This window comes from Pseudopodoces humilis, chromosome 9 (assembly GCF_049639895.1).
Source record: "Pseudopodoces humilis isolate 2021_Gansu_Grassland_sample_001 chromosome 9, ASM4963989v1, whole genome shotgun sequence".
NCBI classification, from domain to species: Eukaryota; Metazoa; Chordata; class Aves; order Passeriformes; family Paridae; genus Pseudopodoces; species Pseudopodoces humilis.
The window spans coordinates 23,598,475-23,614,324 of record NC_142208.1 but is presented as its reverse complement, the minus strand read 5'-3'; the positions used below and the strand labels follow the sequence as shown (position 1 = coordinate 23,614,324).

At 46.7% G+C, this 15,850-nt stretch overlaps 1 protein-coding gene across 1 annotated transcript; it reads left to right on the top strand.

Annotated features, from left to right (window-relative positions):
* Positions 1 to 632: 632 nt before the first annotated feature.
* On the top strand, positions 633 to 15,484 carry ACTR1A (actin related protein 1A). The gene is made up of 11 exons (XM_005520697.3): positions 633 to 781; positions 6,397 to 6,461; positions 7,338 to 7,413; positions 8,185 to 8,310; positions 9,098 to 9,222; positions 9,550 to 9,766; positions 10,662 to 10,754; positions 11,487 to 11,661; positions 12,510 to 12,571; positions 12,955 to 12,995; positions 13,307 to 15,484. Exons 1-11 carry the CDS (start codon positions 734 to 736, stop codon positions 13,407 to 13,409), a joined length of 1,131 nt encoding a protein of 376 aa, XP_005520754.1. The 5' UTR covers positions 633 to 733; the 3' UTR covers positions 13,410 to 15,484.
* The last annotated feature ends 366 nt before the right edge of the window (positions 15,485 to 15,850 follow it).

Genomic DNA, 15,850 nt, shown 5'->3' with positions numbered 1-15,850 from the left:
TTAATTAATTTCAAGACCCAGAGTTTCAGTCATCGATTATTCCAAGTGCTTTTAGAACACTTAATCAATTGAAAATGACAATGTGTTCATTATTCAATACTGAAGTGCTCATGATGTGCATTCTTTATACTGACACCTCTTTCATGGTTCTCGTGACTCAAAAAGAGAGAGAAACTGGTCTTTCGTGGAGGGAACAGATGTGTTATGACAAGTAGTTCCTAAAGATGATCACATGAAATTATGGCACAATAAAACACTTTCCTTAGTCATAGATCCTCTCTGCAGAAGTTGATGGGATCACCTTTTTCTCCTTTCCTATTAGAAAAAAGTAGGCGGAGGAAATCTATTGAGCGTAAGCCAGCCAATTGCGATACAGCATTTTTGGTGGAAGAACCCACCTATCTCCTGGACCGCAACAGCCACCGGTTTCTCGGCCGTGGACGTGTCGGCGGCATTCCCTTTTTCCGCACTCCGCCTCCCAGCACGCCCCGCTCTTGCGCCGGCCTACAGCTCCCAAGGTGGCTCAGTCTCAGCGCCGGCCTACAGCTCCCGACATGCCCCGCTCCGGTCGCGCCTCCCCGCTGGGTTCTGCGCATCGTCGGACTATAACTCCCGGCAGGCGCCGCGGCGGCGAGAATACATCACCCAGGCGGCGCCGCGTCGCCGCTCCGCGCATGCGCCGACGAGGGCTGGGCTGTTGCTCCCTCACGGGCGGCTGCGGCGGGTCCTCGCCATGGAGTCCTACGATGTGATAGCGAACCAGCCCGTCGTGATAGACAACGTGAGTGCGGGCGGCCGCGAGTCCCGGGAGCGGGGAGGGCCCGCAATCCCTTTGTCATCGGGGCGGCCGCGCCCCGCCCGCCGCCGCCCCCCCCCACCCCCCGCCACCTCGGGCGGCCAGGCCGCCGCCTCCGGCCCTCGCACGGCGCCATACGGCGTCCTCGGGGGGCGGGGCCGCTTCTCCCCGGCGAGTCGCGATTGGCTGGGGCGAGTGGCAGTCACCCGCAGCGGGGCCGCTGCCCCGCGCTGGGGGGCGCAGCCCCCGCTGCCGCCGAGCTACTTCTGGCTGGGAGGGGCGGCGTGGCCCCATTGGCTAAGACAGCTGTCAGTCAGCGGGACAGCCCGCTGCGACCTGCCGGAGTGGGGCGGGACTGTCGCCAGAGCACCTGCGCTCATTGGCTGCTGGCGCTGTCAGGCTGGGCTTCCACCGGCCCCGCCCCACTCCTCTTTGTGCCGGGGGGACAATGGGGCTGCTGGGCCAGGACATGGCCACACTCCCAGCGTGCTCCGGGGCAGACTTTGGCTAAGGTTCCAGCGTGCTCCTGGCAGGCCATTGATGGACCCCCAGCAAGCTCTGGGCGTGCTGGCACTTCCCTGGGTTCATGCAGGACATAGAGCTCTCCAGCCAGGCCCAGCGAGAGGGAAGCCTTCACCCCTTCTACTGCCCTTCCTCCAGTGCATACAGCGCAGTGGTCACAAGGCAGTGCCGTTCCCAAGGCATGGATTCCCATGCCTTGGAATGCCACTGCTGAAGGATCTGTGCCCAGCGAGCGTTGCATCAGCATTGTGTGGTGTTGCAGATGGCTGCTCCAATGTGCTGATGCTGCTCATTAGCACAAAGCAGAACTTCAATCTGTGTGTGTAATAGCTCTGCGGGAGATGAATGACGGTGATTCCCTGCCTCTTTGAGATACTTTTGGGACCGGTTCTGATTCACCCCATCTATGCTGCCCTCCCAGGAAGAAGGACCGTCCAGGAAGGGGTGGGAGGGCACATCTTGGACAGGGCCTCTGTTCAGTGTACTGAGTCACAAACCCGTGCTCCTCCCTTCTGACCTCTATCGCCAGTGATTGAGATTCTGTTGTTTTGAAGGGTCAGTACTGTGCTCCATTCTTCCTCCACCAGCTCAGTTTCTGCTGAATCTTTTTGCCATATGACGTGGGTTTCCTAGCCTGGCATTTCTCAACCTATTGCTGTAACTCCCCATAAGGTGAATGATTGTAGGTCTTCTCAAATAAAGGTGGCTATTCTTCTGACTTTTTCTTTATTATGGATCCAAAATTCCTCTCTACAGCTTGAGCTTTTTGATACAGTTTTGACTTTGTTTATTTCCCTGGAATCTTACAGCAGAGGGATTTGGGTTAGACACTGAAGGAAAGCATCTAACAGAAAATGAGAGTAAGCAGTAAAATTGACTATGTTCAGAAAAACATGTATGTTCATTGAAGATGTTAAAAATTTTTTTCAGTTGATTGTTTTTAGGATTGATTGTATCAGCACCAATCCTGCTGCATTATTGATTGATTAGCTAAACATTAAAGTTATCTATAGGTGTTCTGGAACTGCGAGGATGACTTTGTTGAGCTATTCATGTAGTAGCAGCCTGTATTTAATTTCAGCATGTCCTTTTGTTATTTAGTGCAATGATTACCACCGCTGCCTCAGACCTGAAGAACAGCTTATGTGCCTGCAGCTGATTCTGTGTCTTTTTTCATTTTATCAGCTGGTCTTATAAAAGCTAATTCTTGTTCTGTCCTCTCCAATAAATGAGCTTCCCCCCTTCCCCTCCCTATACAAGAAGTAGAATGGAGCAGTTGTTGTGACATCTGCCTGGAACACTGGCACGCTATGGGCCGAGGAGACTTGTGGTGACACTGCATTTTTGCTCCTCTTTGGAGTTCAGGCAGGATGGGAAGTGGAGCTGCACAGAGCAGGTACCACTCTTCCCACTGCTGTTCTGTTACTGCTTTTCCTCAGAGAACTGCAGGCACCTTTTGGAGGCTGAATGTTATCCTGTCTCACGTGTGTCTGTGTGTGGGAGGGTGGGAAGGGGGAAGTGAGATACTGAGCTGGTGAGAGCCAGACCCACCCTGGTCCCAGCCTTGCTCTAGTATCAAAGTGTGTTCTGAAAAGACATGAAGTTCTGTAGCTAAAAAATTAACAGTGAGATTTTTTTCTCTTACCATTGCTGTTAGCTGTATGTTTTCAGCAGGGAGAGGTTTGTAATGTACAGTGGGAGGTTGGAGCTGTACCTCAGTACACCTTTATAATCTTCATTGTCTAATTTTTAATAATTGTATTCCCATCTGCAATCCAACAAGCTCTCTTTGAGTGGTCTGGGAGCTCTGCTGAACATAATGCATATGTCAGTGGTCCAGCTGTGGCCTAAGTCAGTGCAAATTCCTTGATATCCATGGAACATGGACTTATCTCTTGTTTGTTTTGTAGTCTGAGTGGTGGCATTTTATGCAGTTGAGCTGTCAGCAAGGGCTGTTGTGTATTTGATTTGTTCTTGATCCTATAAATTCAGTATCAAATTAAACAGTTTTATAACAATATGAAATGTGCACTCTCCATAGAAAGTGCTACACAGAAGATTGATTGATGATTTCCGTTTAAATTTGAGTCCTAAATGCATCAAGATGAATAAATCCATAACCAACTGGCTACAGAGCTAGTAGATGAGGTATGTTCAGTTCCTTCAAGACAGTCACAAGAATTTTGAATTAATTTATCTTCCTTGACCTTTATATTTTACATATAGTTTTTCTTCTTTTATTCTTTTGATTAAAATTAAAAAAATAATAAACAATAAACTCTTGCCAAACAAAATAGAATGAAAGCCCAGCCAGGATAGTTAATGGCGGAAGTATATGAATTTTAATTTTTTTTTAAGTTTTAATAAATTGGAGTTTGTAACAGAAGAGAATATGCAAGTGGTTTTGCTTATTTGAAGCAGAGATGAAAAACCAGGTCTTTAAACCTTCTGAATCAGAGTTATTTCAAAATGTAAACATTTTCCTCTCATTGCATAGGGATCTCAAACTGGTCTATAATAAACAGATTTACTCAGTGTGCACATATTTTCAAAGAAGTAAAATGTTTTCAAGAAAAATTGAATAGGTCAGAAAGTGCAGTCAGGTCTTTGTAGTGCGGAGATATCAAACAGCTGTTCTTGGTTTTTTCCCAGGCACTTGGAAGTACAACTGAGTTGAATCCCCATCCCACCAGCACATTCAAAGCAGTCATTTGTCTTTGACTCCAAGCTGGAGTTCTGAACTCCCAACACATTTGGTTAACTTTGAATTTCAGTATGTAAATCTTAAAATACATAACTTGCTGGGAATCTCACCAGGACACACTGGGTAATTTTTGGCCTGACATAAAGAAGTTTCAATCTATAAGTTAAAATAGGAGCATCATTGTTTTCCTGAAACCAGTTCCCCACAGCAGAGTGTGCTAGTAACAAGATCAGTCATTATCCTGAACAAAATATTCACTATGTGCGATATTCTAATGTGGTTATGTTATGTTACTGCATTTCATTAAATTATTTTTCTGCAAGACTTGCCACAGAATGGTATTCTTTCCCAAGCAGAGGGTTGTTTATAAACTATGATAAGAAAAATTGAAATAGTGGTTTTAGTTTATTCCTTGTTTCACTTTGAAGGGAACAGTCAGAAGAGAATCTGCCTCAAGGGAAGTCTTTTTAACACTTCACAGGCCACTTTGTCACACTGGTATCAGTTAGTGCGGACCCTGAGATGCAACTGGAGCTGAGTCCCACACGCCGAAAGGAAGTAGTTAGTCCTGCCCAGATGGCAACTTGGGTGTGCTCCTGGAGCCAGCCTGGCTGCAGGTGTTTATCAGGAGACAAGGATTCAAGCAATCTACCTTTCATATGCTTTATAAATAGCTACATCTGATTTGCAGAGTATTTCTGACACTCATGTCCTACAGATGTGTCCTGGCAAATCTGACTGGTGGTTTAGAGGCAGGAGTATCCTGGCTCTGGTGGCAGAGTGCACATGTTCTGTGCAGAGCCTGACATCCCAGCTGAAACTGCTGATGGAAGTAGCTTGGCAATAAAGCACTGGACTGTGAACAGAAGAGGCTGGGGCCACCCTGCATTCCTTTCTGCTGAGCCTGCTCTGGCTGGTAACCTCTGGTACTAGGAAGGCAGCATCGGAAACCACTACAGCCAGGGCATGCCTGACAGAGGTCTGAGCAACTCATCTGGCCCCAGCCTCAAAGTGAAAGTGGATGCTGACCCATGCAGAGGTGGTAAGAAGTGGAAAGCTATGGAGGAGCTTTGTTGCTACTCATTTTAAAATGCTGTGAGGTAGCCAAAATGTCTTTTTGGCCCCAAAACCAGAGCATTCCTACTGCAGAGCCCTTGAGAGTGAACAGGCGCTTCACAGGTCACAGCTTTCATTGCAAGCTCACACACACTTTGCTCCCACCATGGGGCTAAGCAGAACTGCTCCTTTTTTTTCACAAGATCTTGTGCTGGTGGTAGTCTGGGATTACCAGTGAAATGGCTTATCTGAGGAGATACTATGAAAATCCGCTCCTTAGCAAAACTTGGGTGTTCCTGCAAGCTGCTCATTGTTTCAAGATGTCATTCCCTTGTGCAGGGAGAGGAAATGGAGGAGGGGAAGGAATCTGCACAGATCCAAGTTAATGATGGTGTTCCCAGGATGCTTCCGGACAGGGATGAGAGCTGTGGGGCCAGATGCCCAGCACTGACTTCCTGCCAGGGCCTTGCTGTGGCTGGTTTTACCCACTCTGTGTTTGCTGCTTTGAATGTTGCAGAAAGCTCTTTGGATCTGTGCCTTTCTGACTGCCATCTCTCATCTCTTTGTTTCTTCTCTACAAGCTCTATCCCATCAACTGTGCTTCCTGCCCCCAGCCTTTCCCTTTGCAGTGTAACCAGCACCTTTGTCCTTTCCAGACCACAGTCTGGGTTGGTTTCCAGTGTCTTTTCTGACCACACTTCTGCCTCCTTAGTGTTAGCTAGTTCATCCACTACTTGGTCATCTTTTCCCTAGTTTCTTCTCCAGTCTGTTTCCCACAATTCTTGGCTGAATTCTTTGCTTCCTTCTCTGACTTTATCCGCCCTCCCTCCATTCTTTTCAAATCTCCTTCTGAGAGGCCTGTAGCCTTCATCTTCCAGTGCTTCCTGAAGCTGGCAGAGTTCAGCTGCTCTTGCTGGGCTTTCTGGATTGTTCTTTTCTCCCCAGAGGTTATCTAATATTGATAGACACCTGTGGAGTATGGATGTAGCCTCCTGCACCCCTCACAGTAGCCCTGGCTAGAAAAATACTTGTCTGTACAGGGCAGTGTTTGGGTGTGTGCAGAGCAGTACCAGGGTGCCAAGGGATGGTTGTGTCCTGTGAGATGTTTCACTGCCAGAGAGGGTACCAGTCACTCCCTCCAATAGCCAAGCTTGCATTTCCCATCCCCAAACAGCCTGGAGAGTCAGTCCCTGGGGAGCTTTATTCCTAGTAGAAAGGAGAGGACCTGGCAGTGCTGATGTACTTTGCAACTTCTCTAAAACTTGTGAAGATGATGGAATGAGTGATAAGCTCACATATTTGTCTGTTGCTTCCACAGGGCTCGGGTGTGATTAAAGCAGGTTTTGCGGGTGATCAAATACCAAAATACTGCTTTCCTAACTAGTAAGTATTCTGCTGTTCTTGGTAACTTCTTAGTACTGTGTACTAATTCTTTGATATGTAGAGGGGAAGAATTGCCCAGTTTTATGAATGGAAAAACTCTTTTCTGCCTGTTGAAATAGAGATGAGAGATCCGCTGTTAAATATTTTGGGATTTTTGGGGACACACACATTATAAAAGATGACATCACTTTGTCAGGCTCAACACACATTCAAAGCTGTAGGATCCTTTAATCTGCATACATGAGGAAAAGGATCTGGAAAAAGTAAAATTTGGGATATGATGTGTGGAGACCTTTGTATTTTTTCAGTGTGTGGTATGATGTCTTGATTTCTGCTGGACTTCTTTGTAAGTTTTCTGAGAGTTTTTCCGGGATGAAGACTGATGGAACAGGAACTCTGAACAGTCACTGGCTTTTATTTTCACTGGTTTCAGTGGTGGGTTTTTAGTGAGTAGTTTTGTGTTCTGAATAACATGTTCTGTGTGGGATGGTGGGGTATGGGACACAAACGTCTAATTGGAGAAGTCTGCCTGAGGTCAAGCAGCACATGTGGATCCAGTACCTCAGACAATTGCTCAGTCTAGCCATGTTCATCCCAGGCACTGTTGAAACAAGTAAGTCATGAATAATCAGTGAAAATATGGCTAGACTCAGCTGGTTTATGGCTAGCCAGTTCAGAACTGTCTAAAATCTGTCCCTTTCACCTCTGATTTCTGAGAGTAGTTCAGAGCAAACCTGGTCTGTCTGTACCTGGTAGCACCCCCAGACTCACCCATTCAGAAGGTTCTGGTTAGAACAGAGAGAAACACAAAGCAGACAATTCTTGGGTACATCTGAGCTCTTTGTAGAAGCATTTACTCTCTTGTCTCTGTTCTAGTGTGGGCAGACCAAAGCATGTTCGTGTTATGGCTGGTGCTTTAGAAGGGGACATTTTCATTGGTCCAAAGGCAGAGGTAAGAACACCTGTACACTGCACTTGTCCATGTATCTCAGTTTGCTGCTGTAAGGGCAGGATGTGGCAGCTGGACTGTGGTTCTTTGATATCATGTAGATCTGAAGAGTAGAACAGACTGTCACTTGCCTGCATGTCCAAGGTGGAGTGGGAAGCTTCATGAAATTCTTGTGCAAATTTGCTGACCACAGACCTAGTTCCCAAGGCCTTCGGTATCTCTTTTTTTTTTTTTTTTTTTTTTTTTCCCTTTTCTTTTTCTTTTCTTATAGCTCCATATGCTTACTACTTTTGACTGGGAGCTTTAGAAATGGACCCTACTCAATTGCTGTGTATCTCTCTGCCATGGGCAGGAAGTTTCTCTCCACAGTCCTGTTTCTGTCAGCATGTAGTCAGTTGTGTGGTTACATCTTTTGTGAGCCCTTCAAACTGCATTCCCCAGTAACATCCTATTAAGTTTCATATCTTGACTGAGCTGGTAGTACAGAGATACCATATGATAGGTTCTGTGTGTTGACTTTAAAAGTGTCAGGATGGAATATGCTCTGCAAATGTCAGACATAGACATTCCTAGTTGGTATGAAAAGGCCTTGTCTAGTCTTGGCTTCTCTGGGAGAGATGTTTGTGATGAGTGTTCAGGTTTTGCCCTGTATACTATAGATAAAGTATCTTCTAATGGAATCAAAACTGAAGTTGAGTCTGACAGTAAGTCACAGTGCTCAGAAGTGTAATTGTTGGAAGTTCTAATCCTCTCTTGTCCTTCCTGTTTGCTTAGGAGCACAGAGGTCTTCTTGCGATCCGATACCCAATGGAGCATGGCATAGTGAAGGACTGGAATGACATGGAGCGCATCTGGCAGTATGTGTATTCTAAAGACCAGCTCCAGACATTCTCAGAAGAGGTGAGAGACCACATAATATAAAGGCACAGGCATTATTCAGTGCATGTGTAACACCAGGAGCCTTGGAACTCTGGGAAAGATTTGGGATTTTTCCTTTGCCCTTCTTTCTGAATGTGTGTCTGTTGCTAAATTAGGTTCTTTCACCACTCAGGAGATACTGCACAAGAAGTGTCCAAGCATAATTCCTCTTCAGATCTGATGGTCTGGCCTGACTGAAAATCTGCCTTTCACATTTGCCATTCACACTCTCTCTAATGATTCTACTCTATGCCAGGTGTTTCTGACTTTTCTTGTTCTGCCTGCATATCAGGCATATCCACTCAGCAGTGACATGATTAGAAGTGAGGAAGGAGAAAACCACAGTCCTGTGGTCTGGAAGGATCTGGCCAAAAAATTATTAAATGTCTGAGGGCAGTCTAAGTTGTGGAGTAGGAATATTTCTGTCTGCTTGTGCTAAGACCATATGCCTTCACCCTTTCTTAGGTGTATTTTGGCTAATCTGGCTGATTTTTTTTGTCACCGAGACTCATCCTACTTGTCCTTCATGGGTCAGTGTTACTCACAGAGTACATCTCCTAACAATTCTTCATAACTAGACCATAACCCTGCTGGTCTTCCTACCTAATAGAGATTATTCAGAGTCTAATACAGCTCAGCTGAAATTATCTCTTTGTACCTGTCCTCTTGCACCAGTGGTTCCTAAAGTGAATAAATAAACAGAAAGTTTTAGGAACACACCCCTACTGCCTCCTGGTTAGGCAGCACAGCTCCTTCTTTTCTTTCCCAGCATCCTGTGCTGCTGACAGAAGCACCCCTAAACCCGCGCAAGAACAGAGAGCGTGCCGCTGAGGTGTTTTTTGAGACCTTCAATGTGCCAGCACTGTTCATCTCCATGCAAGCTGTGCTTAGCCTGTAAGTGTCTTTAGTCTTTGATTTGTGTTTGTGGAATGTTGCCACAAAATCCATTCTTTTACAAAAGAAACTCTGGAAGACCTAACTGATGTCTGACTTACCCCCTTTTCATGCAAGAACTGAAACTTGATTTGTGTAATAAAGAGTTTACAGGAAATTTGCTGAGCTGCAAACAGAACTTGTGTTTTGAGGGGCTTTTGTGTTTTGAGGGGTTTTTAGGCCCTGTTTGTGTGAAATCTCTGCTTCCTGAGTTGAGCATGGATGTACTGCTTGCCTGAGCTCACTTTGAGTTGCTTGTTCTGACTTGAGCCTTTGTCCCTTTGGTAGCTACGCAACCGGCAGGACTACGGGAGTGGTGCTGGACTCCGGGGATGGCGTCACCCACGCAGTTCCCATCTATGAAGGCTTTGCTATGCCTCACTCCATCATGCGGATTGACATCGCTGGCCGGGATGTCTCCCGCTTCCTGCGTCTCTATCTCCGGAAGGAAGGCTATGACTTCCACACAACCTCTGAGTTTGAGATTGTCAAGACCATCAAGGAGGTGATGCCCTGCCTTGTTTCTGTGTTTGTCCATTACGGGATTTCTTCTCAAGGAAAATTTTAGGTTGTGAACTCTGCTGGGAAGCTCCAGCCTACCCAGCTCTGCACCTAAATCCATTATCTATGTGAGGGAGTCTAGGGCCACTAAGATGATTAAAGGACTCTTATATGTGGAAAGGCAGGGAGAGCTTGGACTGTTAAGCCACAAGAAATGTTTGGGGAGAGTCTCATTGATGTATATAAATATCTGAAGGGAGGGTTCAGAGAAAACAGAACCAGACTCATTTCAGTGATATCCAGTGACAGGACTAGATGCACAAACTGAAACACAGGAGGTTCTGTCTGAACATAAACTTTCTTCAGTGTGATAGTGACCAAGTGCTGGCACAGTTTGTCTAGAGGGTTATAGAGTCTCCATCCTTGGTAAAATCATCTGGATGTGGTCCTGGACAGCCTGCTTTAGGGGATCCTGTGTGGACAAGATGACCTCCAGAGGCCATTTGCAACCTCAGCTGTCCCATTTTCTGGGAGAGTTATAGTCAAAATCACATTAATCCTTGTTGAGAGGCTGTTAACTTGGAGGTGGAGATGGGCTGGTGGTTTGAAATCAGTTTTGCACTTACTTGTGCTGCAGTTTTTCAGGGTCTGATAATCTCTTTCACTAGTGTTTGTTTACCCTTCATGGAGTAAAATCTATGGCAGCTAGGGATCACAAGTGGGATATTGCAAGGTAGTTTACCTGCTGTGAGCCTTAGAAGCCAGCACATAATACTGCTGAAATCAGTCTCCCCAAAGGCATACATGGATTTTGATTGTTACTGAGAGAAACATTTTATCAGAGGCATTTGGGTTTTCCCTTCTCATCTTCCTCTCCCTGACTCTTGTTTCCTCTCCAGCGTGCCTGCTACCTGTCAATAAACCCCCAGAAGGATGAGACTCTGGAGACTGAGAAGGCTCAGTACTACCTGCCAGATGGAAGCACTATTGAGGTTTGTAAGGAGCACCCTTGAAGAATTCCTCACGTGAGGCTCAGGGTTTACAGAAAAGCTCCCCAGTGACGAATTTAATGTGGTTTTAGATGGGAGGGGATAATTTTAAAAGACCATAGCTCATCCTAGGCTGTTGACTGGGCACTAGAATTTTTAAGGAAAGAAAACTTTACTAGAAACTTCACAACTTCTGCTAGAAGTCTTGGGTAAGGATGCAGCATGACAATAGGAACTCTGACCTGTTTGAGAGAAGGCTCTGATAACAAACTTTATGCAGGTCAGGTATTGGATGTGAGTAGGTGTCAGCTCACTAAATCCATCAGTCGTTTTATATGTGCCTTTTGTCCTGCCTTGAATTGTCTCCTGTGCATTAACACTTGGTTTGAAGAGTTAGGAATATTCCTTAGAAGGCTGAGCCCACTATAGAATTGTCGAAAGAGAGGAAATACAGGTTTTACCTCCAATACCAGGGCTGGGTTTGCTGTCTTTATGCCAGACCTGCTGTATGGGGCTGAGCAAGTTTCTTCTTCTCTTTGATCTGCAAATTGGAAATGGTGCCCTTTGTAGGAGCTGTAGTCCAAACTGGCATTCACTTGGGATCTAGTGATGCAGCATGAATGTCCAGGAAGCTTCATTACTCTGAAGCTTCACCTAAAAAGTGCAGGCCCATCTGTAGGTAGCGGACAAAGCCACACTGTTCTCTTCCCTCTGTCCTAACTTCTGCTCTTGCAGATTGGCCCTGCCCGTTTCCGAGCCCCAGAGCTCCTGTTCCGGCCGGACCTGATAGGGGAGGAATGTGAAGGACTTCATGAAGTGCTTGTTTTTGCCATTCAAAAGTCAGACATGGATCTGAGGCGAACACTGTTCTCCAACATCGTGCTGTCTGGAGGCTCCACACTTTTCAAAGGTTCCTGCCTCTTCTCTTTCAGTGTGCTGTGACATACCTGATTTCTTGCTTCTTCTCATGGGAAACTGGGAAGATAACCCAGATCACCCAGCTTGTCCTCTGGGGTGAGGGCTGTGTAAATTCTGCTCTCTCAGGACATTTACTTCCTAATTCTCTGAGTCCTAGTCATATCCTGCTGAGTATGCAAGACACCTGCCCTCATACATCACTTTCTGGGCTTGGAGGGCTTTTACTGTTTTCCTCCAATCAATGCCTGTGGAAGGACTGAGTAGCTGTGTTCATTCCTGCTGCTGTAGCTCATGATATCTGAGATTAGATACCAAGAAGTACTCTTCCACCTTCTAAGGTTTCTATAGGTCTCCGATATGTGAGAGTTCAATGGTTCTGTGTGAGAGTCAGCTATGTGTATGCAGAAAGGTTTCAACCCATACCCTCAGGCCTCAGTTGGTACCCATTGACCTAAAGATACCCTCTGTCAGAACCCATCAGCCTGTTATCCACTGGTTGACATCTCCAAACAGATCCTGGTCTTCCCATTCAACCCCCTGTACAAATGGGCAGGACACAGGAGGAATGCCTAGGGAAGGAGGAGGTCCTAGCTAAAAACCTTGTTTACTTGACTCAGGTTGCTGCTGAGGAATAAAGCTCGTTGTGCCAGTGTTTGAAGTTTCAGTGAGACAAAATCCTGTTATGTCACTGGGTGTGTTCTGTGCCTCCCCAGACTGGACTCTGTTAGATGTGGAATGGGGTATTTGAATAGGACTACATAGGGCATGTGCACATTGTTAGTGGATGCAAGTTGGGATTTTGCTGAGGTGCTCACATGACACATTTTCTGTCTTGTGTAGGCTTTGGTGACAGGCTCTTGAGTGAAGTGAAGAAACTAGCTCCAAAGGATGTCAAAATAAGGGTAGGAACCATCTCCGTTGTGTTTGTCACTTATCAAGTGTGTTGTTCTGTGACCTTGAAAGAACTTTGCTCAGACTGCAGCTGCCATTTACTTCAGATCAGAAATGCCTTTCCTGAGACACTCACATGCCCAACAGCATTTGCTGTTGTGATGAAAATCAGCTTGGTTTCATCACTGAGAAGAGAGAAAGTGGCTCCTCTGACATGACCCCTGTCCAGGATTCTGGATCAGAGTGGCTGTTTTGTGGGGACTGCCAGGTGTCTTTCTGTTGGGAAAGATCACATCTGTGTTTGTCAGGTGTTAGCTGGAGTGAAGTGTGGGCAATGTGCTAGGAGGAGCAAACGAGGTTGGGAAGGTACTGACTGATTTTCTCTTTCTCTCAGATATCAGCTCCTCAGGAGAGATTGTATTCCACGTGGATTGGGTATGTACTGCACAGCAACACATTTTACTATGAGATTAGGCTGGGGAAGCACAACCCAGCAGCTCTTGAGTTGTTATCCCAGCTGGTGCTGTGTGTCAGGGGGGTTGTGCTGCTCAGCTGGGTGATGCTTGGTGTGTTCTTGAAGCATCAATCACCAGGTCGTGTGGAGGGGGCAGGTGGTGCCAGGCTCTATAGCACTGGTACATTTGAGGATATTGGGAGAGAGTGGCTGTCAACCCATCTCTGCAGAGATACTATGAGAGTGCCCCCAGCATTTTACTTTAACCCATAACATGCCTATCTCTCCATAGTGGCTCTATCCTGGCCTCTCTGGACACCTTTAAGAAAATGTGGGTTTCGAAAAAGGAATATGAAGAAGATGGAGCTCGTGCCATCCACCGAAAAACCTTCTAGCCCAGGGACCTGTCCTCAGTCTCCTCCGAAGACTCACTTAAACTCGCTTTTCTGAGTCCGAGTGTCTGAGAGCTGCCTGTGTGTGTGTGTGTGCGCCAGCATGCCCCGATGTCACTGAGCAAAGACGACAGCAGCAGGAGGGTTGTATTAGTACTACTAACTTTTTTTTGTTTTCTTTTTTTAATGGTAAGGAGAAAATACCAATCAAAGTTTCTCCAGAATGGCCCATTCCTTTTTCATTTCAGTCCCTTATTTTCTGTTTCACAGTCACATATGTCATTGTAAAATAAATAAGCAAAAACAAAGGGAACAGCTTATAGAAACTGCCTGGCAAGCCAGAAGGGAGCCAACCACTGCAGACTACTCATGCAGGCTTTAGTCAGCCTGACTGCAATGCCTGGATTGTCTGGAAACACATAGCTGAGGCCCCACAGCTACTTCCTTCTTCAGCAGTGTCTTCACCATCAGTAGGTTTTTGAAGTTGTTTTTAATATATTATTAAGAGAAAGCACATTCTCAACAGTTAAGTCCATTTGTCCCACTGTTTTGGTGCGTGAGTGTGTGTATGAGTGTGTAACTTCTTAGCCTGATGTGGGGTCTGCACCACAGCTGGAGAAGTTTGCGATAGGACTTAGTTTGTATTGCATGGAGTAGAACAAAGCAAATCTAATCAGCTGTCATTGTACTAGACGGTTATTCTCTCGTCCCTTGTTTTAAATACCTTTTCTCCTCTGGAAGCAAGTACCCTGGAATGGGTGTGAAGGCACTTGTGTGTTTCCCCTCAACCTGCCAAGATTTACAGTGCTGACTTCTTGTGTTCTTTGTAAGAGTCGAGGCTGTTTCCCTCCTTCCTGCTATGTCAGGGCAAAGGGAGCATGTATTCACAGCCAGGCGTAACTCTTGTGTACTTTATCCATTCTGGGGCAAAATAATAATTGGGAAGGTGCATTGTAATGTAAGAATTGTTTTATTTATTGAAATGTCTGAGCATCTCTCAAATACTGACCACAGCACCTGGGAATTATGCTTTGGGTCTTCTTTGAACACCTGTTGCCCAGCTGCCCGCTGCTCGATGTTCGCACTGTGCACAGCACCCACGCTTAGCGGAAAGGCCAGCCTTGCACCACCACCCCGTCCCTGCTCACAGGGACTCGCTGGTCTCTGGGAATGCACCAGGGGAGAGGACAGTAAAGTGCACCAGGAGGTTGGTGTGTGGCAGGTTTGTGAGCAGGAAGCTGTCCTGCTGGCTGTGTTCCGCTGCACTGCGGTGCCTTTCTGCTCACCTGGTGGCTGCTTTGCTTGTACTGCTCTAACAGCCCTGGGCAGCCTGCAGACCTGCTTGTGTTGGGGATGCCACTGTTCCGGTTTTACTTGTGCATTATTCGGTGCTCTCTTTTTTTCCCATTAGTTTTCTGTAGAACGTGGCAGTAGCAATGGAGCTGGAGTTGCTTGGTGGCAGTTCCTCCCTGTTTCTCTCCTTTCTGTTCATTGCCACACATCACCTTGGGGTCACTCTCTGGTGCAGTCGGGATAAGAGCTGGAGGATTGCCACAGAGGTGAGGGAAAGGCCAGTGCACTGCCCCAGCTGAGATGAATGTAAGCAGCAGCCATTGCCACTGCAGGAACCACGTCCTTGGGCCTCACCCATGGGTTTGGAGAGGCTGTAGGTAGGTGGTCTCTCCCAGCTGAGGTCAGGCTGCTTGTTCCCCTCCCCCCAGTCAGAACAGACTGATTTTTAAGCAAGAACCTGTCAGAAAACAGCCATCAATGCTCAGCCTGCTGCTGGGAAACTGGTTCTGTTCTTGCTGGTTTGCTGCAGCACACAGAGGGGAATTGCAGCAAATTCCTCTTAGCTCCATTAGCGTGTGCCCCAGGCAGTGCCCTCCATCCCCCCAGCCCCTCCGCTGGCCTTGCATCAGCAGTGCTCCATTTTATAACCTGCAGTGACTGGGCAGGCCGGTGCTGTCTCCAACCTAGCATTTGTTTGGTCTGCCTGACTGTTCCCTCGCACACTGTCCAAACCATGTTGCCTGGTGGTGCCCAGCATACTTAAATAAAGTCATTCATATACAACACTCAAGCCTCCTGGCCTCCTCTTCCCACATTTGCAATTTTAAGGAGATTATTTGTGTTCTCTTGCCTGTGAAGAATTGTTGCCAGCCAGACTCTGCAAGGAGACACCATCTTTGGTCCAGGATTGCATTCTTGGCCTGACTTTTGTAGGAGGAGATTCCTGGGCTGCAGCCATGGTGTCCAAATCTACTCTCCTTTATACATGTGTTATCCCTGAGACTTTCATCACTAAAGACATGTGAAAGGCTGGAACAGGGCAGCCTAGGCTGAGCAAGGGTGATGCAACTGCTCTTGTGAGAAGAGCTGGTGCCAGCCCTGGTGTTTGCAGAGAGAGCAGTGACTACAGCTGTGCTCACAGGGTGGGCCCT